Raw genomic sequence first — 23,609 nt, forward strand, 5'->3', positions numbered from 1 at the left:
GTCATAAATACTCTCATATCTCCGATTAAATTTCACCAGCTTCAAATTCTGTAAAAATTTTATTTTATTTTTTATTTCTTTTATGTTGAAAGCAAAGCTTTCCTGAAAACTTGCCCTTAATTTTGACTTAAAGCACTTCCTTTTCGATTTTTTATGTTTTTCACATATTCTTGAAAAAATTCAGAAAGCGGCTGGTTTTATCGAAAAACTTTGTAAGTAAAGTTGTATAAAATCAAATTGTGGAGAAAAAGGATCTACACGAACGGGTCAGAAAAGTGTATTGTTTCAGAGATGAAAGCGATTTAATAAACAAAAATTAAAATAGCAAATTTTAAATGAAATTTTTGTATTTAAAACTTGGAAAAATTGTGGGAAATAAAATTTCGGAGCAAAAATGTCTGGACTATCATGTCCTAATAATGCTTTGTTTCAGAGATATAAGCGATTTAATAAAAAAAAATTAAAAATATAAAGAATTTTTTTTTGTATTTAAAACTTGATTCAGTGACTGTATATAAATTAAGTGATCTATTCGCGGCAGTTCTATTCAAAACACACTTCAAATTCTGCCAGTAAATGCCATGGATTAACCGCAGTGACCAAGCACAACACTTTTTATTTCTCTCTGAATAATAAAGCACACTTTTACTATATTCTTCAGTGTTCGGTGACCGTAACAGAATTTCGCAAATTTGGTTGTTTTATTCGATAATTCAAATTTTGTAACTTTAAACCTTTTTTAAATTTCAAAAAAAAAAAAGAAAAAAAAAACAGCAAAGAAAATTTAAAATAGAGTCCGCTGACATAAGAAAGTGAAAGTATCGATAATCGACAGACGAACGAGCTAACACTGCGCTTGCACTTTTGGTGACAATGCGGAGTTCTGCATGTGCAAGAATAAAATATTCACAAATAATTATAATTTGAGATCTATCGCAGCAGCATATATTATTTACGCTATCAAATGTTTATCTCATCTTTGCTTGATATAAACACTAGAAATTTATATCATATAGAGTTGGAATTGCAACATAAAGTTTAGTAACTCGCTTATTACACGCGGCAACTTTTGTTTCGGCAACTCTTGGTTTATAGGCGAGGGGGCGACGAGGAGAGGAGAATCGCGCCGAGTTTCCAGTGTTCAGCAACTCGCTTTGTGTTCTTATTCGTAGCAGTTCGCTGCGACGTTTTTCGGCATTCGTGTTCTTTCTTTCGTAGTACATAGTTGCATTTGAGTATATTTTTTGAAATTAATATTTTGAACATATTTAAAAAATTTAATTTCATCTTTCGGCAAGTAATTTGCAAATATGTATACAGATATACATAATAAAGGGTGATTTTTTAAGAGCTTGATAACTTTTTAAAAAAAAAAACGCATAAAATTTGCAATCTCATCGGTTCTTTATTTGAAACGTTAGATTGGTTCATGACATTTACTTTTTGAAGATAATTTCATTTAAATGTTGACCGCGGCTGCGTCTTAGGTGGTCCATTCGGAAAGTTCAATTTTGGGCAACTTTTTCGAGCATTTCGGCCGGAATAGCCCGAATTTCTTCGGAAATGTTGTCTTCCAAAGCTGGAATAGTTGCTGGCTTATTTCTGTAGACTTTAGACTTGACGTAGCCCCACAAAAAATAGTCTAAAGGCGTTAAATCGCATGATCTTGGTGGCCAACTTACGGGTCCATTTCTTGAGATGAATTGTTGTCCGAAGTTTTCCCTCAAAATGGCCATAGAATCGCGAGCTGTGTGGCATGTAGCGCCATCTTGTTGAAACCACATGTCAACCAAGTTCAGTTCTTCCATTTTTGGCAACAAAAAGTTTGTTAGCATCGAACGATAGCGATCGCCATTCACCGTAACGTTGCGTCCAACAGCATCTTTGAAAAAATACGGTCCAATGATTCCACCAGCGTACAAACCACACCAAACAGTGCATTTTTCGGGATGCATGGGCAGTTCTTGAACGGCTTCTGGTTGCTCTTCACCCCAAATGCGGCAATTTTGCTTATTTACGTAGCCATTCAACCAGAAATGAGCCTCATCGCTGAACAAAACACGCGCGCGAAACACATTTCGAACCGAACACTGATTTTGGTAATAAAATTCAATGATTTGCAAGCGTTGCTCGTTAGTAAGTCTATTCATGATGAAATGTCAAAGCATACTGAGCATCTTTCTCTTTGACACCATGTCTGAAATCCCACGTGATCTGTCAAATACTAATGCATGAAAATCCTAACCTCAAAAAAATCACCCGTTATAATATAACTATTTTAGAAAATGGAGTATGACGAAAAAATCGAATTAATTAAAGATATTGTGAAATGTATGGAGAAAGCCATACAAATTGATTCAGACGATAGTGAAAAGGGTGACATATGTATGTGAAAGTCTGTCATATAATCTTTGTTTTAATTTTGAATTATAAATAAAATGTATTTCTTAATTGTCAGAACTGATTAATATATGTGATAGAGTGGCCCAAATACCCATAAGGAAAAAGAAACGACAATGGGTTAAAGTAAAGAGTAGACAATGGGTTAAAGTAAAGTGAAAGAGAATGAGAAAAAAACTCGAACAGAGTTGCGCAACACAAGTTGCTCGTGTGAAGGTAATGGGCGACAGCAAAAGAGAATCGCCCGAGAATTAGCAACTTTTGTCGCCTCGTGTAATAATAGACTAATGGAAAATCATACAAATTATAATGGATATATTTAGAGGCATGAGTGTATACTCTATACAATTAATAAAGGAGGAGTCGTAGTCCGAGGAAGACGACGACATGGGTTTCGGTCCCTTCGACTAAACAACTCAACACTAATATTTCTTTTTTCTATCAAATTATGACAAATACCCCATAACATTACCAGCAGCCAAAGACGTTCTACGTTTTTATGTACGTTTTTATCCGCCTACGTACCTAATTTTATTAAATAAAGTCCATTGTGTGCTGCTATTTACATACATACACGCACACTAGATGACGTTTCAGTTGAAGCTTTGAACTCAAGCCGCCTTAATTTGTAATACGGCAGTAAAAAAAAATAAAATAAAAAAAAAATCTTGTTCTTTATTTTTTTTCTCTGCGGTTTTAAGTATATTGTTAAGTGAGTTTTTAATGCAATTGTTTAGAGAAATCGTAAAATATAGTATGTACTTGTCAAATTATTGTGCTCAAATATTATTTATGCGTTGAAAATCATGATGATGCAAGAATTGCCTGGGGGAATTTCACCGCAAATCAATAAACGAGTGGCTATTTGAATATACACACCAAAAAAAAAAATGAAATGTTTTTGATCGATTGTCTGTCTGCTTGTTCTTATTTTGTTCTTATTGTTTTGCTTGGAACCTGTTATCGCTAGTTGTCGTACATTAGGCAATTTCCAGTCGGATTACAATGTATGTATGTACTTAAAATTTAATGTCGTCATTTATTATAGGAAATTTTTTTTATCTAAAACGCTTTCAGATGTGCTCTTATTCAGTATATGATATGAAATATTTATACGCTGAACAGAGTATATTAAAATTGCACTAAGATTAAGCTGACACTTATTCTCCTAACTAGTTCTTTTCGGTCTAATATAAGTATGAGTATAGTTAAAAAACCATCATTAATTTGAGAAATTTGAATCTTTGGTTTTGCGTTCCTTGACGAGGATTGTCTAATATGTTACAAGATTAGAGAACTAAAATAACCATCGAAAATCGCTTTATAGTATTTCAAAACATTCTCCATTAAGATCTATACACAATTGCATGGCTTTGAAGCAATTATCGAAGCACTTTTGCCACCCAGATTAAGTGATCGAAAATTATAAAAAACAATCGGACGAAAGTGTTCGCGATTTAACTCTATTTTTTGGCTCATATGAATATTTTTAGTTACTGTAAACCTGTAATTTGGAGCATTTTTTTCTATAAAATATGATAATTATTGTAGTAAAATGTCTTTGTGTTTATTTTGAACAACAAATTCGGTCCTTATTGACACCAACAATCAATAATCAATTGATCGCTCGCACTGTTATATGTATTTAACGCTATTGCTTCACTCGAGTATTTTATTCGCACAAATGTACATATGTATATACTTGTATGTACATACATATATAAGAAAGTATATTTGAACAGTTGACATCCTTTATTGAATACAAATTTGCATAAAAAATTAGCTGTTTACGAAAAGAGCGTAAATAATGTGCAATTTCTAAGCAAAGTGCGCACCCTTTTATACCCTAGCAGCATGTTGCCAGAAAGTATAATAGTTTTGTTCTCCTAATGGTTGTATATTTCACCTAAAACTATGTGAGAAAGATATAAGGACATCTATTGGCAAAATACGAAAAGATTTTTTCGACTACCCAATATATACTATACTATATACATATACATATGTATATACAGCTGAACTTTTCCATAACCCAAACTCTTAAACACCTCGGTATTTTTTTTTTTTTTTTGATTATGGCGATTCTTGCTAGGGACGTTCAACTGTATACATATTTGCTTGGATTCCGTTGTCTGGTTGACATTTCAAAACCTTAAGTATTTCCCTGGCTTTGATTACTGCAAGTTGCAAGAATATAGCATCGGTTACACACGAACTTAGCGCTTCCTTACTTGTTATTTTTATTATTTTTCGACTTTTTTATGATTGAAAGAAGCGAGATATGTAAATAGAAATGCAAGAGCGCTATTTGTGCACACCGAAATAATAATAATAATACGAGTAATAAGGCGAGCACTAAACACTTGTAGCTACAACGTGTGAGTCCAGAAAACGTAATATTGTCCAGATGTGTTGTACGAGTATATACAAATCCACATAAGTATCTACTTAACGATACACAAATGTATGTATGTGATATAAATTGCTCTCTTGCAGGCATGCGAATTCCGGTACTGCGACGGTTTAGACAAATTATTCAAAACATGCAATCTTTTAGTGACTTGCATACATACTACCCTTACATATATATACTCGTGTTTACAAATCTACATACATATTTACCTTGTGTGCATATTTGATATAAGATTTCTTATGATTTTTTCGCCGACTTACTAAACGACTGTTGCGCATCGAGCTGAGTCGTCTGTCGGCATTCAAGCACGTTGGACCAGTGTGAGTAACACGCTTAGCGCTTTCCGTTAGCTGTGCGGGTTATTTTGGCGCGCATTTCACGCGGTGACATATTACGTAATTTTTTTTTTTGAAAATTTAAATTTTTTATTAAAAAAAAAATATTTAAATATTTTGTTAAAAAATTTTCGAAATTTTTTATCTAAAAAAATATTGAGAATTTTGATTAAAAAAAATATTGAAATTTTTTTACTAAAAAAAATATTGAAATTGTTGAATAAAAAAATATTGACATTTTTAGTTAAAAAAAAATATATGCAATAATCTGACTCAATTGTGCTGAATGTAAAACTCGTGTGGAATTTCCATCAAAGTTCAGCGAGTTGTAAATAAAAAAAACATATTTTTTTGTATGCTTTATTTTTTATGCTTAGTGCGCTCAAAGTATAAATTTGTCAGTTTTTCTGTGTTCAGTCACACAATCGGAAGTGATGAATTAACTGTAACTCAGCTGCGCACAACAACATATAATAATGGCAGCTCGACAAAAGTAACAAAAGATGAAAAGCAAAAGTGCACGAGAAGAATATTTGTTAATTACTTGCATAATTAAGCTTTATAGTAGTGTTTGTAATTGCTCAGCGCGTGTTATAGCTTAAAATAAAAAAAATATCATAATAAACATACGAGTATAGTATAAATAAACAGCAAGTGACATTTTTAAAAATTATTTTTTTACTGTGTAATATACAAAAAATTTGAATAAACTACGTTTGAAATGTTTAAAAATTAATAAAAATAAATAATTTTTTAAATATGTACGGGTATGTGTGAGTTTGTGTAACTTATAATTCCCAGCGGTTTGTTGTACACATATAATAGAGCAATTTTGGAGCTTACAATTCTACAATTAAACGTAAGTGAGCGCTACTAATTGAGTTTGATTCAAAGCTTGAAAGAAAATATTTTCTACCAATCCTTAGTATTAATAATCTTTTTTTTTATTTACAATCAAAGAACAAGAAAAAACGTTAATAATACTCTTTACAAATGAAAAATTTTCCATATATGTACTTGATTCTAAAACTGCAAAGTGCTTTGTGATCGATTGCCACGCCCCTAGTGGTGAGAGGCGGGTGATTAATGATGCCCATGAAAGCGAAGATACAGAGCAATTTATTTTAGCTATTTGGCCGCTAGATGTCGCAAAAGGGTGGAATACCGATACCGATATCGGTCGTTCCGACAAATGAGCAGGTCGTTACTGATAAAAAGACGGATGGAAAAGTTCAGATCATTCTCAAGAGCTGAGCGACTAAATCGTAGACGGACGGGCAGACGGACATGGCTAGATCATTAGGATACCTCAAGAAAATCAATAGGAGTCTGCAAAGTAATTCGCTGTCAATCGTAGACAAATATAATGCCGGTATCAATCACAAACAAATTGATAACTTATTTCCGCCTAAAATTTGAATAACCCAGCACTAGCCCCCAAACACGACTACACACTGATTATGTAGTGAACTTGATAACTGTAGGTAGATAGAAAATAATTGATGTTTTGCACTGCGACCTATGGTATATAGTGCCCTTTCCAAAATCACATATAGGCACACAAGTCTACCACTCTGAATAACGTGAACGTGATCCCTGTCAACGTAGATGGGTGCTAGGGCCTTGAGCTTGCTTCTACAAATTGCTGGGCGAATTGCTGAGACTATGCCCACGTCGGACAAGTGTTTCCTGAGCCTGCAGTGCCCTGTATAGAGCGCAACAAGGAGAGAGAATTTGTCTCGGGGGATTGATCATATTTCTAAACCTTGCAAGGTTGTAACCTCCTGGTAGTAGCTTGTCGCGGTATATTCCTGCTGCCAGTGCCGCAACTTAGTGCGGAAAAGAACTGTTGGGGTAGCGGAGCGGTTTTTAGACGTATACGAGTATATGTCGGATTAATGTATCTTCCGACAATCACTTATTTACAAGTTATTTCAGCTGCTGGCGTCCTCAGTGTTTTATACTTCTGCTGGACCTAAATGAGTTTTACCGACTGTTCAATTGATTCTAAATGCATCACTCAGGCGACGCATTGAGCAACTCGGGGACTTCAACTAGAAGGAAAATGATGATTTCCAACTTGGACTAGACTCCACAAAGGATAAAAGACTCTTTATTCAAGTTTTCTTAAAAAGATTTTAAAGTTGAAAAAAATGGAAAAACACTATGAAGGCACAGATATCTTTCTGACGATGGTTTTCTCTCGTGTTAGTCAAAATAAAAGAATTTCAAAGAATTAGGATAAAAATAATAAGAAAAATCGTTAGTTATCTGGAAAAGTTCTTATATTTATTACTTTGGTTACTAAATTTTTTCAAAACAAATTGCTATCGAGCTCATGGAAAATATGTATGTAAGCATATATACTATAGAGCAACAGGAAAAACTAAAAATCAGTAGAATAATGAGTTCAAGAATTAAAAACAAAAAGTAACGCTTCCGAGCACACGCACATAAACACAGCAGCAGCAATCAAAAGGGCTGTTAGTAAATGAGTAAGTAAATGAAAAGCTAGGCAATTTACAATTTACAAAATTTTCCAAGGAAATTCAATTTTCATAATTCATTTAGACTGTCGACTGAACACACGCTTTGAGAGTGACTGGCACGATGGCACGGGGGGTTAATGGAAGCGAGGAAGTGGCATGCAAAATTCAATGAAAAAGAATTGTGGTAAATGGGGCAGCAGAAGAAACGCTGCATATGTACGATATAAAGTGAGGTGTAGGACGGGCTTTGCGTCTCATGGGGTATATTTCTTCCTTAGAAGTCTTAATTTGCGCCTCAAACGACGACGACCGCTTTTACTGGAAAACTTTGCCGCTGAAATTGTTTTTGCTTTGAGCGCAGAGTTGTTGGCTCGTCTATTTTCGGCGCGTTTCAATAGAAGTGCGTATGCTGTTCTGACACTTGTCAAGCTGATGCGTTGCACTTCTCTATTTACCACGCTTTTCGTTTTTTGCACTCACAGCCTTCCACACACACACACATTTGCTGGTAGAAGTTTGGTTCATATAAATTCAATTAACCACTGTCAATTAAATCAAAAAGCTGTCATAATTGACGACTTCTGGCTGATGGCTCGGCTCCTTTTGCTTGCTTGAATAGTTGATAGATGCGAAGGATGGTTGGAAGCCGCTAAAATTGGCGTGCAGCAATTATATTTTATTTATTTCAATAGAAAACTTTGTTTCTAATTCTATACAAAATTTTGAATAACATTTTCAAATTTTAGGAATCATACAAAATAGCAAATTAGGGCGTCTTTAGCAAGCAAGTAGAAAAAAATAACGTTGCGAGGTTGGTAGTCTGTTTTCTCTCTACTGCGACAAGGCACTTCTCATCGTACCAGCTCTTCTCTTGACTTTTCCGAAAGCCAATGTAAGTAAGGAGCTGGAAAAGCCGTCCCACAGTTCCCTTATGCCGATTGCTGAAGGGTGCTCTCAGAGAGCAGAAGGGCAAGTCGGGGAGAAAATCGTTCGGTTGTCTGGTGTGATTGCAACTTCTGGACGTCGAATCTTCCTTGTGTTTGTTGAGTGCGTTTTTAGACGTGTTTTCCATCTATCACAACATGATCGATCCGATGAGTGACTTTTCGATCCGAAGACAGCCAGGGTAGCTTGTGGAATTTTCCTATGCTGGAATTTAGTATTAGAGATAACCATATACCGGCGAAGTCGATCAGCCTAAACTCATTTGGGGATGTTTCATCCTGGAGGCTGACTTTACCAACCGTTGTGCTAAAGATACCTTCTTTGCTCACCCTACCGTTAAAGTCGCCTAGCACGATTTTGGCATCATAGCGGGGGCAGCTCTCATAGGTGCGCCCCTACTGCTCATAGAAGACATCTTTGGTCACATCGTTGTTCTCTTCCGTCATGACGAGGGCGCAAATTAGCGATTTGTTGTAGAACTTCGCTTTGAGGCAGATTGTGGCTAGATGTTCATACACCGGGGTGAATGCCAGACCGAATTTGCGCTCCTTTATATGGCCACTGTAGTAAATTCCACAAAGACCTACTCATCTCAGTACTTGACCCGTGCATCGCACTTCTAGGAGGATGGTAATGTCAGCCTTTACTCAACTAGCCACGGCACCTTCCCAATTAAGGGATTAGACATTCCAGGTTCATTCCCTTAAATCGGAATCCATAACACGTTTGCAGTGGTTGTTATCAAAAGGGGGGTCTCTCATCTGAGGTTGTTTTGATCTTTTCATTGTGGGTTTTTTCTTACTTGGCGGGTTCCAAACTCAGCTCACAACCCTGGAGAGGGATACTATTATAAGCACTGTTCATAATTTTATGTACAGTAACTGCATTCTCATCTCATTTTCATTTCTTTAGCGGCTTTAAAATGTCATTAGGAAGAAATTAGCGAAAAGAATATAGAAAGGCAGCTGTTTCTGTGATCCAATTTAACATGCTTTCGTATGCTTAAAGCAGTATGCAATGCTATACATACTCCTACATACATAAATACATATTTGATATATATTAAAAGAAAGCATGTAACAATTACATTTACATATGTACATGTGTTTGCTCGCTATTATAAAATACTTGTAAACTGATATTAAATCTAGTAGCACGTGTTGCAAATAAGCACACTTTTCTACATTAACCGTAAACATGTTGTTGTTGTTAATGCATATTCAAAAAGCAATTAAGGGTGTCTAATTAAAACGGTGTGTTGAGCGAAATTATATTCAAAATGTATAATATAATTAACAAAATTAAATGGCAACAAATTGAAAACAATCAAACAGAGATGAGCGCAGCAGATACATAAATTTATTGACGTGGAGAGGAACAATAGCTGAGAAGATGAGGTTTTAAAAAGTGAAGACTTTAAATCAGGCCAATGTTGTAGTGAGGGATAATTGCAGTGAATATTGAAAAATATATATTTTTTTGAGAAATATTCAAAAGTAATAAAAGTTGTATGAAATGAGTGAAGCTGTTGCACGCAAGAATTTTCACAGCTAAAGGAAATTACGAGGGCTGCTATATATATTTCTGGCTTAATAATGAAAAAAGGCATATTTTTCAACGAAAACGTTTTTTTTCGTTGGATTTGGCTCGTCTTGGAAGACCCACACGGTCGATTGCTGCTTTGTTTCGGGCTCATACGCATAGATCCATGATTCGTCACTGTGACGATCTCATAAATGTCTTTTGAAGCACCGCGATCGTATTCTTTCAAACAAAATGAAAAATTTAAATATTAGTTGTGAGAATTTTTCACATAAATTTTGAGGTTATGTGAAAAAAAAGCTGTATACAAAAGTTATAGACATTTTTACTAGCTACAACATGCCACTTAACTTTTTTCTATTTGACTCGTAGTTTCGCCGGAAATTGAGATAAATCATTCCTAACCCTTAAAAATTCAGCAATATTCATCCTGTTCCATTTCTTCACCTCAAATCGGAGGTAGATTATTTTGCCCTTAATGTTTATTTGTATCTTTCATTGCCGATTACAATCTGTTATGAATTTCTTTTTTTTTCCAAAAATTATTCATCCCGGTCTACAAAGCTTAGAGCTTTTCCATCATTATAAATGGTAGGGTGAGCAGAAAAATTTAAACGATTTTTCTACAATTTTCTAAAAAAAATATTTTTGCTTTAATAATAATTTTTGAGTTAATTAAAAAATTGGCACATTACCATCAACACTCTTAGCAACCTGAAAAGAAAAAAAATATATTTTTGAATATTGTCGCTATGCCTGGGGCAAAGGAAAAAAAAAATTTTCACCAATTTTTTTGGCATATGGCTAGTTCCATACATAGACAAATATATAAAAAACACTCTCTAAAAATCTTACGTAAATCGGTTAATAATTCGAACTTTGAAAAATACTCTTGTAGATATATTTTAATAGTTAAACTTTGAAAATATTAACAGGAGTGATAGTAATTTTTTAACGTCGTCTGTAGTTGCGTATAACTCGAAAAATAGCTCATTTTTTCATGAAAAATTTTTCTGTGTTTTTTTTTAATGTTTATAAAAATACCCTGAAAGTATGGTTTTCTTAATTCAGTAGACTTTTTATCCCAAAAAATCGTTGGGCTTGTCTGTGTTTAGGTCTTTCTCTTAAGTGATTGAAAATGCGAGCTTTCTTTTCTTTAAATAAGAATCACTTTCTTTTTTTTACTTAAGAATCACTGTACACTCCTTGTAGGATTACCATCAGCACATATTTCCACAACTACATAAACATGTAATTTTATTATACTCTACGTTCTCTCATCCATAAGTCTAAGCAGCTTTTGTCTATTAGCCGACATTCCTAGTTTTCATTACATATCTCCCATCCATCGCTTTTCCTTACGCTCTCTCCTACCTCACATGCATATTTTTTGCTTTCCTAACACAGCTTTCCTTTCTCCTCTCTTCCCTGCAACCTAGCTTCCCTCGTGCACTTGTCGACTAAGTAGCAATCATTCATCAGCCACTTAACTTTTATTTGATCCGATTTGTGTGTCGTGCTTTTTGCTACATTGCCTTGCTTTGCTTTTATTTTTGTGAGTTTTTCTTTTTGTTCTTACATACATACGCACATATCTCTGCGAAAAATTCTCCTCTAATCTCGTAATCTACTTTTATCTGGCGTTGATTACATTTACATGCGAATATCAATATGCTTTATGCTTGATTTATTACATAAATATTATTATTTGAAAGTGAAGGAGGCTAATTTTGTTTGGTTTTGAGTAGAAGAGTTGAAAGAAAAATAATAATAATATAATGTCAGGAAGCTTTATTGGTAAGGAAGAGCAACTCGCACAAGGGGGCCACATTCAGACAACATAACCTAAATAGATTAGAAAGCATATGAGAATATTGCCGCTCAGAAAAAAACAAGAAAACTGGTTGTTGCGTAGGAGAAAGGAAACTATTTTTATCTCTCCAGAAATTGTTAGAATAACAACAAACAATGAAACGATCTAAATAGAGATCTATAGAACTCATCTAATTCATAGACCATAACGACGTGCCAATTTGTTGGACCTGTGACTTTAAAATACGTCGGTTTCGGCTTCGGTTGACAAACTCGAGCAGCGAAAATTCAGTAAACCACAATAACCAAGATTTGTGTTGCAAGATCTTAAAATATTTACATTGAAGCAAGATATATTAAAAATTATAAAGTACCGTGAAGAGTTCGTCATCCACTTGCCATACGAACTCCCAAAACACACATTTTTTACTAGTCACTACCTTTCGCAGAAAGAAAAATAAATCTAATCGGTTTAAATTAATTACAGCTCAAGCTATAAATTCATTAAAAATCTGAAAAAATATCTGCAAAATCGTTATTTTTAATCAAGCACATTTTCGTTATCCGCTTATTTTTCCATAGTAACAAGCGGGTGGCGCAATGCAATCGACTGATTCTGGAGATGGAGCAAAAAACTTCAATCAGCACATCACCAGTCATTTGGCATCATCATCTGCAGCGGGACCAGCAACAGCAGCAACAGCAACAACAACATTAAACGACGCATCCGCAACCGCACAGCACAACAGAAGCAGCAGCACGGCCCAGCACGACACACCCAGCAGGAATCCCTTCAAGCAAACACCGACTCCCCAGTGGAGCAGCGAACAACAAAGATTAGCGCAGCAACAGCAGCTACAACAACAACCGAATGGCAGCAACAAAATTTACAACAACAGCGTACAGCATGCCAACGAAGCAGGCGCTGGCATTTTTGGCGTCGGTGGCGCAACAACAACAACAGCGACGGCACAACCAACACCGACACCAAACTCGCACACAGATCCGGCAGCAATCAAGACACCAGGACGACATTATATGACACCGCAACCACCACCGCCGGATCATTGTCGACAGGAGGATTACCGCGCCGCCGGCTCGTGGGCCACGTTCAAGAATTGGATGATCGGCTGGCGCGGCTCACGACAACTCGTCTTGATCATTGTGGCCATTGCGTTGTTATTGGATAATATGTTGTTGACCACTGTTGGTGAGTAACAATATATGATGTATGTACATATATAGAAGAGATAGTCTTTAGTGTGAGTTAGCTAGCCAATTTATGCAGCGCCACACAATTTATATGATTACTTTTTATTCCCATCATTCATTTCGCACTTATTTATTTGCTCTCGCCAAGCTGTCTGTCGGCGCACGTTAATTTAAGCAAATCAAATGCGTTGCTCAATCAGCTGGAAGTTGTCCATTTACCGTTATTCATTTACCGTTACTTCACTTTTATTTTCACACCTGCCATTCGCGTTGTTGCCAAGTCATGAATAAAATACGACGCGCCTTATCTGGCTGAGGTGTTGTGGTTTACCGCAAAATATGTAAGAAAAAAGGAATAATATTATCGCACCACTTAATATAATGGATGTGCTATCTTCGGAATTTCCTTTAGTGGCTCATTAATTCTTTAATGCTTCGTAATTTATGGGGTTGCTCACAGTCATTAACTTGATTTTTGCTACATATATTTATTTTAGAAGTGTTGAAATTAAGATTGGGTGGATAACAATGAAACAAAATCCGAAAAATCCGAAATAGAGCAGTGCTGTAAGTAGTCGAACTCTTAACTATTTTTGTTCTTATAACAGCTTTTGATTATCGATAGTCTTAGTCCAGAAAGTATAACCATTTAATTGTATGCAAGTTAATTTCTAAATATCAGTTCTGCCTAAGATAGCTTCCTTTAATTTAAAGTTTGAGGTAGAAGTATTAACTTCGGTTTTGAAAGTCTGTATTATTGCAATATTGTCGACCACGTATAAATCTGCAGAAAACATATATGTATATCCGATGATTCCCAAGGGTAGTTCCTCTTCTTCTTTTTCCTTCCTTTTTGCTATGTGATGCCAATTGGAGAATCCAAGTGTAGCCATGTTCTTTTCCACCTGGTCCTTTCAACGGATTGGAGGTCTTCCTTTTCCTCTGCGGCGGACAAGTACTGCGTCGGAAATTTTCAGAGCTGGAGTGTTTTCAGCCATTCGGATGACATGACCTAGCCAGCGTCTTTTAATTCGCCGAACTATGTCAATGTCGTTGTATATCTCATACAGCTCATCGAACCATGCGGTATTCGCCCAAGGCAGTTGCCTCTATCATTTGCCATATCAAGTCATTTGTATATCCCAAGTAAAAACAGGTCGCTATGGTCTTTCCATTGGAGTGTCTTTACTTCCGTTGTCCATTCGTGGATTTCAAACCGACAAAGCTTTTCACATGCGTACGACCTGGCTGAATCACTTTAACCATATAGCTGTAGAGCTCATACAGTTCATGGTACCTTATTCTTTGGTACTCATCGCTCACGTGGACGATCCCACAGGCATTGCGGAAAACAGTTCTTACGAGAGCTTCAAGTGTTTTCCCATCTCGGCTCCTTAACGTTCACGTTTCAGCACCGTATAATAGAACGGAAACTAAAAGAGAATTTTGAAGTGTAATATTTCTGTCGAAAGAAAAAGGGAGAGAGATATCTGCTTCACAATCGAGGATTTCAAATATCTAGGTGACTTGAGAAGAAGTGTTGTTATATTAGTTGTTCAATTTACTACAGGCCTTTGATTGGATCTATGTTCATTTAACTTTAATTCTCTCTCTGTCTTTCCTCTTGATCACCAAAAGTTTCCTACGGCTTCTTAGCCATTGACCTAGGAGTCAAAATCACCCATTCTCATCTTATTATTTTGTCTTTATCGGAAATATAGTCAGAACTTTGATAACATACAAGTAATTCTAAACGTTGCAGCGGCAGAAATCTACCGAGTTGACAGTCCTTGGCCGAATAAAAATCCGGGTCCGTTCCGGTTACGTAGACCCGAATGTTGTGGGAACGGAATTCTAAATTGATATAATCGGTGTCGGTTTTTTTCTTCGAAAGATGAATTTGATGAATTACACACGAAATATCACTGTCCAAGTGACAATCAACAGTTCCAATCATCCCGTCTTCACCATTTAGACCATTCTCTCTTTTCTTCTCAGCTCACAAAAACTGTTGACTTAAGTGCTTGATTAAAATCACCTCCAGTTACAAGTAGCTCCCAAGTGGAAGTACCTCCATCAAATGCTTAACCATTAATTTAATCCATGCGAGCATAATTTATTACTTTATTATGCAGGTTGGCGGGTGAAAATGAATAAATTTAGTGTAAACGTAAGGTCATCGCATAACTTAGTGGTCCATAAGACGGCGTTAAGTTGATTTAGGATGTGATTTGATTTATGTGTGGAGGAAGCTCACTTGGTAAATGTGCTCTCTACTCAGTAGTAAATTGCTATCACTTTATAAATTTCGTTTTCACTTTTTTCTCTTCCGTTTTTTTTCCGATTGCTTTTATTTATTGAAATACTCCTTAATTCTCTTAGTCAACACTATTTGCACATTTTCCATTTCCTCTACCGGTGCGTTCGTTGAAACTTTTCGGCTAGTTAAGAAACTATTCGCTAGTTTCTTACTTCCTCTATCCGCTATCATTGATCTTTGCCACTTCAAAGTTATTTTATCACTAGTGAGCTCACGAAAAAAATAGCTTTCTTCCTCCTTTTTATGATTTCTTTGCTTTTATTTTATCCTACCACTTCGTGTTGCCTGCTTTGAAGGCTTTGACATTGACTTCCGTATTTGTGGTGGCTTGTTTCAACAAGTTGCTTCAATTTAATAGACAAGGATATTTTTTGTGTTATGGTTTGTGGTGAAGGTATAGTGTCTTCTGAGTAATTGAAATATTATTATTCATTTTTAGTTAAATTCTAGCTTTCATTTCAATACTTGTTGATTTAAAGTATTATTTCATAAAAAGTGAGATTTTCCTTGGGAGCCTGGAGAACGTGAGTATTACGGCTCAAAGGGTAAGAAGTTTAGTAGAAGCAAATTTCCGCCTTTTGGCAGAAAATGTTAATCAATTGAGTATATTTACGACTCAAAACAACTTTTCAGACAAGTTTTTGACTTGGATGACGTACTAAGTATGATTATTTTGCAATCCACCTAATAGTAGGCAACATTTTCACATTACCTTTGGCTTAAACAACTTTTATATCACAAAAACTTTTCTTTTTCCAAACACTGTCTCTCGTTAACCAACATCTAACATCTGAGGGTATTTCCAATATGAAAAAGTTACCCTAAGTAGCTCTCTAAATGTTTGACTACAATAGGTCATACATATGTTTAGTATTGTCATTTGACAATGAGCCTAATAGTAGGCAACATTTTTACATAACCTGAGGCTAAGCAAAATTTATAATACAAAAATTCCTCTTTTTCTAAATGCTTCCTTCTCTGGTTAGCCATTACCACACATCCTTCGTACTTGTGATATGAAAAAGTTACTCAGCTAAGATTTCTGGGTGTGTGTCTTGGATACTCGTATGTCATTTCCTAGTTTTTGACATTTCAAAATGCGCTTATGAGTAGTTAATTTACAATTTACATTAATTTAATATTTACTGATTTCTTCTTCAAATGAATCTACCTTTCAAACAAGAAATGAAAATATCATACTTTCCCTCAAAATCTTTAAACTTTAACACACTGTGCCAGCTGCAAATAATCACTTCACACTCACTTTCCACGCATTTAAATACTTTTACACACGTTTCCTGTTCTTTTCTGCGTTGCTTCGCTCGGTAAATAGTTTTGAGAAAACATTTCTTTGCAGAAAATAGAAAAAAAATGTCGCAAGTTTTCACGAAAGCAATTCCGCTATGCCAAATGCTTGTAAAAGCATTAGCAAAACTCCAGCCACTTGTTGCTTTGTCAGCGGCGTTTTCGTTTTACCCACATGCTTACGCACAAAGAAAAAAATCACAAATACCTTCAAACGTTTTTGCACCCAACACTTTGCTATGAATTCGTAATGCCAGCCACTTGAGCCATTTTCTCTGCCATTCGCTACGCTCCAACCACACCAACTCGGCCCCGTCCTTCATATAATATTATCCTGTCGCCAATGTCGATTTCAATGCATCAATTCCACTTGAATGCGAACGCCATTGTTGTTGAACCTTAGTTTGTGTTGTTGTACGAGTGTATGTGTGTGGGTGTTTTCAGTGAATTGGCTGCACTTGCTTTGTGTGGCATTGAGGCGTTCAAGTGTTGCCAAATGCAAACAGTGTTCGTACAATCGACTGCCGCCACCGCCCCCGCATACTGTCCAAATCACTGGTCTGACTTCTCACCACCTCTCTCAGATAGTCACTTTCCCCCCTCTCTGGCTGTCCACACTTAAGTAGCTGACCATAGCGCTCTTACAGCACTGTCCGTTTCATTATGTCCAACCACTTGACATAAGCACTTCACTTTCCGATTCGATTTACTGTCACGACAAATGAACTGCCAACACCGGATTTGTAGGGTTCGAAATGCCTTCACCATGCCTTATAATACGGGAGCGTGCTATGTGGAAATGTATTTATATATATATTTATATCGGTTAACATACAAGTGTATAAACATACGTATTTATATTTGTTTAATTGATTTTCTCAGTCCACGGCCTCAGCGCCCTCATCTGTCTCCAACAACAGCTTGCGTATGCGATTGCTTGACTCGGGGAGTCGACAAAAGTGCGTGAAACGTTAATAACGCAGACAAATATCACTTCAAGTTTGATTAACGCAGCTACTGTGCTGCGTAGGTATGCATGTTTGTAGGACCAATTGAGGCTTCGTGTAATTGGTCTACCAATTATGTGGTGACTGCAATTGATTTCATTTGCCTTGCTGTCGATTTGTCTATGTACAAGTGCTTTTGGCATTATAGCGCCGAAGTAGCATGCTGCTTTAGACCGGAACCCACTCTTTCTCGTTCTGTTAGTTTATTTTTAGCTCTAACAGTATTTGCGGGAACTCGTTTATGTCATAGGCGTTGGTTTTGTTACAAATGAGAATTTTCTGGAACCTGGATAAGTTGTAGAAACGAGAGTATGCCTACATTTTTTCACCTTACCGGACTGACTCTTTAGCTATTATGATTTATACAATCTTTCTTCTGTTTTATTTACATAAATTAGAAATTCTCAGCCTCAACCAACAGAGCCCTAACGAAGAGAATATCGTATTAAAGCAAATAACATAGAAAGCCCAATATTTTGAACAAAGAAGAAAGTAGAAATTGACTTTACTTCCATGGAATCTAACCTAAACGGTCTTTACCCTTCTTTAAACTCCGGGTCCGGGGCACTAGAGCTGAAAGTAGAAACTCACTTTACTTCTAGAATCTAACCAATTTTCTACATAAGGATAAGGTTTTTAACTCGTCTATAAACTCCAAGTTCCGGACACAAGGGCAATATAGCTGAGAAGATTGCACTTTGCATTTTCCGAAAGCGCGTTCAAACAGTTTAGCATGAGGAAGAATGCCTTAAGGACAGGCAGTATCACAAAGATAATGTTGAGGGACACGAAAAGAGAAGACTGTCTGAAAAAACTGCCGGCTGGTTGTTGACCTCTTTACAGATAACAACTTATTGACAGTGCAGGCGACAACTATAGATGAAGTACCGTAAGTAGATATCAACTATATTACACTTTGCGAAAAGCGTTGATTTCATTAACGTCTTACAAGACTTCAACATATTAAACTGAACCTCCATCTGGCATTACAAAGAACCTGTAGATCTATGTATAGTGTGACAGCCCGCCAGTTTAACCTAACCTCCTTCAAATTCCGTTCTGGTATTTTTAAGTTCTGGGTCTTTATACGAGTTTTTTCAGAACGACGCTACAAAAGTAGACCGATAGAGACAGCAAACGACGGCATATTTTTCACCGCTCTTTTGACATTTCTCTTCCGAAAGGTTTGCCATCACATCATGGAAAGATATACGATCCAGCAACGAGTCGAAGTTATTAAAATTTACTACCGAAATTCGGAGTTAGTGGCCTCATCTTTAAGAGCGTGTTTTTCAATAAGAGCGCTACAAAAGTTTTTTAAATAAAGCAAAAACGTTTTGGGATCTCAATGAAATTCTTTATTCCTGTAAAAGTATATTCGTACATATTCCATGAGTCACCATTGCAAATCGAAAAGTTCAATTTGTTATGGTTTATAGGCCGACGGTGTCTTAAGCCGTACTTCTGCCGTTATGATCAAGACCGGCATGTTACTGCGAAGGACAATCGCTACCGCGCAATGATAACCGAATATTTTTGGCCCGAATTGGATGATATGTGGTTCCAGCAGGACCGGACCCGACAGTGAATGTCATAATCGATTTATTGAAAACCACGTTTGGTGAACGTGTTATCTCACGAAATGGCCCAGTCAATTGGCCGCCTCGGTCGTGCGATTTGACGCCATTAGACTATTTCCTGTGGGGCTACGTCAAATGACACACTCCGTGTCTACGAGTTTACGGTTTAGAGAATTGTGGAGTAGAGTGTACGATTTTGTTTTTGCATTACTATAAAAATATGAGTTTTGTGAAATCCCACTGTGAGAGAAATAAGCGCACTAACAAAAAGCACTCAAATAGTTCAAAATGTCAGTTCAAGTCTGAGTCACATTGTGTCCGAAGTAGTAAAACAATGTTTTTTTTAATTTCGAAAAATTATTATAATAAAAGCTTTATTTAGCATAAAATTTCAAAATTGAGCCACACTCCAATATGTGTATTATATATCTATAAGTACAGTACCAATTTCAGATTTTTGGTATACCAATAGATCATATTATATAATAACCTTAAAAAACCTTAAAAGTAGACATCAGAAATAACTACAATCAATTAAAATCAATTTTTAAAGATTAAAATATCTAACTGAGTCAAGCATTGTGCAGGTCTTAATTAATTAAATTATATGCATTCATACTGTTGGGTAGTCGAAAATGTCTTTTCGTATTTCTAATCAAATTTCAACTTTTTTTTTTTATTTTTATACTAATAAGCACAAATATGTACCATTTTTATCGAACACTTTTTGCCACTTTTCCGTTAAAAATATTATACCATCAGTGTAAAACTGTCATCAGTGTAAATCGAAATTTCAAAATTTCCAGAACGGAAACGAACGAACTACTAGTGTGCTACGCGAACTGTTACAGCATCGTCTTCGTAAACTTCACGAATTTCATTGGTGGCTTGCATAATATTCTTTCCTTTTTTATACAAAAATTTATATGCATATATAGCGAATTTCTTCATTATTTTCACTCATTTTTGAATAGCTGTAACTTTTTTCAACTTCCCCGAATTAATTTTTTTTTTGTTAAATGAAGGTTAAAATCTCACCTTTCTAACACTATATGGTATGACACAATGTGATTGGTGGCACTGGAGGTATACGACTGCAACAACATCTATTAACAAAATACGAAAAGACTTTTTCGACTACCCAATATTATGTTAAATGAATTATTTTTTTTATTTTCTTTTTTTTAATATTTAAATTTAAAGTAAATAAATATTTTTAAATATTTTATTTAAATATTTTTTTAATTATTAAATATTTTTTTTTAAGATTTTATATTGCTATAAGACCACTTTTCCAATTCTAATACTCAATAATATGTAATCTATATTACTTTTGCTTTAAAAATTCCAAAATCAATATTAAATCAAAAAAGCCAATACGCTCCTTAAATAGTTATATTCAATTATATAGCTTGCCAAAACAAATGATTTTCAATTTCCATTATTTTTTTCATTTCCATATTTTTTTAACTTCTTACTTATTTTCATTAAAAACACAAATGGTTCACCCTATCTGCAACATAAAAAAATAACTCCACAAAGCCGTTTTACAAATCACTAGCGACTTTCGCGCCTTGCAACTCAGCTATATCCACAGTTTCTGCTTTGTCCAACGTCCTTCTACCCTCCTCCCCTGTACGCTGCACACGACGCTGCGGTTCCTGCACCTGACTCTCGCCTTCAGCGGCAGCTTCTGCCACATTTTCATTCATATCTTCCTGCAAGGAGCTCTGTCGATTTCTGGCACCACCCCCACCACTGCTACCAGCGCCACCACATGAGAAATATGCATTGATTTGCCGCTGCAGCGCCTCCTTATTCACGCCCGTCTCCAGTATTTGCTTATGTATCATGTGACTATAGCGCTGCTCGAAACTGCGTTGATGTGGTAAAATATCGGGTACCGTCGAGCGACGCTTTTCCGGACTTGAAGTGGCGCTGTTCAAACCACCATCCTCCAAGCTGTCGTCCGACATGATTTCGCGCACGCTCCCTCTTTCTACGTCTCCCTTTGCTATTATATTTAGTTTATTAGCTGCGATTAGCACTTTATTATTATTTATTGATTAATTTTGTTGTTGTTTTTATTGATTTTAATTATTATATTTATTTGTTGCTTTATTAGCAGCGACGTTCGCTGGCACTTTTGTTATACTTGTATTCAATAAGTTTACTTTTTTAACTTCGCGTTGCTTTCACGATTGTCGTCCGTTCGTAGGCACGGCGAATACTCGAATAAACCGTAATTTTCTAAAAACAACACATTTGTTCTGCAAATGAAATCCACTAAAACAACAAAACAACAAATAATGACAATGTCCTTCCATGCAACTCAAACTATATAAATATAAGCGCTTTTGTTGCGCATTTTGGACAAGTCATGCGGTGGCAGACATATACCGCACGACACTTACATATGTATGTATATGTGTGTGTATGATGCATTATAGTCCTAACTAAGGCATAATAAAGCAATAACTAAGTTTGACGCGCAACAATGAAGAGACAAACTGCCATTTCATTGATGACGAAGTTTGTGCTTTAAGAAAAGGAAAATAAGCTAATAGCAAGAAACAAGAAAAAAAAACGTTAACTTCGCTGCCGCCGAAGCCATAATACCATTCAAAAAAAATAAGCATAAAAAAAATATTCTATAAAACAACTGCATTTTGATCGGTCAGTATGGTAAGTTAGGGCAGTTGTATGGCAGCTATATGTTATAGTCGTCCGATCTCAATAATTTGTTCGGAGATTGCAGCATTGACGTGAGCAATAATTTATGCCAAATTTCTTGAGAATATATTGTCAAACAAAAAAGTTTTTCTTACAAAAACCTGATTTTGATCAATCAGTTTGTATGGCAGCTATATGCTATAGTGGTTCGATATCAGTGGTTCCGCCAGATAAGCGGCTTCTTGGGGAGAAAAAGATGTGTGCAAAATCTCATACTGATATCTCGAAGACTGTGGGATTAGTTTACGTACATACAGATTGATCCAATCATCAGCTGGCCGCACTGGCTTTTTATACTTTTGCAACATGTTGCTAAAAAGTATAATAGTTTTGTTCACCTAACCAATATATGAGTTACCTAAATAATATCGGGAGAAAACTCGCCCTAGACCCCATATAACTAACAGGTCTTATGTACCTGAAGCTACAAGTTGCAAGCGTATGAACTATTCGGTTATACCCGAACTTAGCTCTTCCTTAATTTTTTATATACATAAATGCTTTATAGTGTGTCCGACGTTTCCTTTTGTATATTACAAAATTCGTGGCTACCTCAATGTACCCTATGCAGGGTATAAGAAGCCAAAACACGAAGAAAACATATGCGACGACTTATAATTTCAACGTCGTACGTGTATACCCTCGCGACTGCATACAATTGACATATGAAATATTAAAACGTATTCGTAGCTTTGTATATCTGCACATATACATATATGTTGGCATATTAAATTTAGGCTATATTGGACTTATAAGCCTGAGTCCATGTATACAAGGGTGCATTTACAGTGTAAGTAGGTATGTGTGTGTATACTCCGCGCCGTCAAAATTAGTTTCGAAAAGGTCACCCAACTTTTGCACTTAAAATAATGGAGAAAATCGAGCAACAGCACGCATTCAACAGCCAATGATGGGTGACTCACAGTCGCGTTGTTTAATTTGCCAGGTGGCAGTTGTGTCGAGTACAAGGCTGCACGTTCAAAAGAAAAAATGGGAGGAATATGATTTCCATTCTATGATAATAAGAAAATTTTGAAAAAATAACCTCTGGGGCTTGAGATTTTATGTACTTCTTGCAATTACTTAAACAAATAATTATGAACTGTAATTTTGTCATTTTTTTATGATTTATTAATCCGTCGAAATATACATATTACTGGGGACAAGTTACGACTTAACTCCCGACTCCCTAATTACCAGCCAAATAAACAATCAACAAGCGCTGCCTACCAGCTTAAATTGTCGTCAGTGAAGTACTATGTAACTAAACTTTGCTTCTACAACAATAAAACCCACAACAAAACATACAACCATCAAAATTACGACAAAAATATGAAAGTCAGTGGCGACAGTGGATTTATTGCATTTACCTTTTTTAGTTTGCTTGTTAAAATTATATTTTTTTCACCCATAGTTTTGTATTGCCTACCTCAAGGCGTTGCGGCTTTGCATGCCAATTATTTATAACATTTTGACGGCTTTTGAAATTTCGCAGCTGCATTGAGAGCGTGTTGCC

At 35.8% G+C, this 23,609-nt stretch overlaps 2 protein-coding genes across 10 annotated transcripts in view; one reads left to right on the forward strand and one right to left on the reverse strand.

Moving 5' to 3' along the window:
• LOC105228430 (synaptic vesicular amine transporter) overlaps positions 1-23,609 on the forward strand; it is a 57,282-nt gene that overhangs the window by 18,872 nt on the left and 14,801 nt on the right. For 6 of the 9 annotated variants that reach the window (XM_049453617.1, XM_049453618.1, XM_011208258.4 and 3 more), the window contains one exon: positions 12,519-13,146. In XM_049453617.1, the coding sequence (XP_049309574.1) occupies positions 12,537-13,146 (610 nt within the window). In that variant the 5' untranslated portion in view covers positions 12,519-12,536. Of the gene's footprint in view, positions 1-5,013; positions 5,134-5,477; positions 6,008-12,518; positions 13,147-23,609 lie in introns of those variants that run through there. The other 3 variants (XM_049453620.1, XM_049453622.1, XM_049453619.1) reach the window with 3 other exon arrangements.
• LOC105228429 (uncharacterized) lies at positions 20,838-21,657 on the reverse strand. Its single transcript, XM_011208256.4, has one exon. It carries the CDS (start codon positions 21,334-21,336, stop codon positions 20,908-20,910), a length of 429 nt encoding a protein of 142 aa, XP_011206558.2. The 5' UTR covers positions 21,337-21,657; the 3' UTR covers positions 20,838-20,907.

The sequence above is a fragment of the Bactrocera dorsalis genome, chromosome 3, assembly GCF_023373825.1.
Source record: "Bactrocera dorsalis isolate Fly_Bdor chromosome 3, ASM2337382v1, whole genome shotgun sequence".
NCBI lineage: Eukaryota > Metazoa > Arthropoda > Insecta > Diptera > Tephritidae > Bactrocera > Bactrocera dorsalis.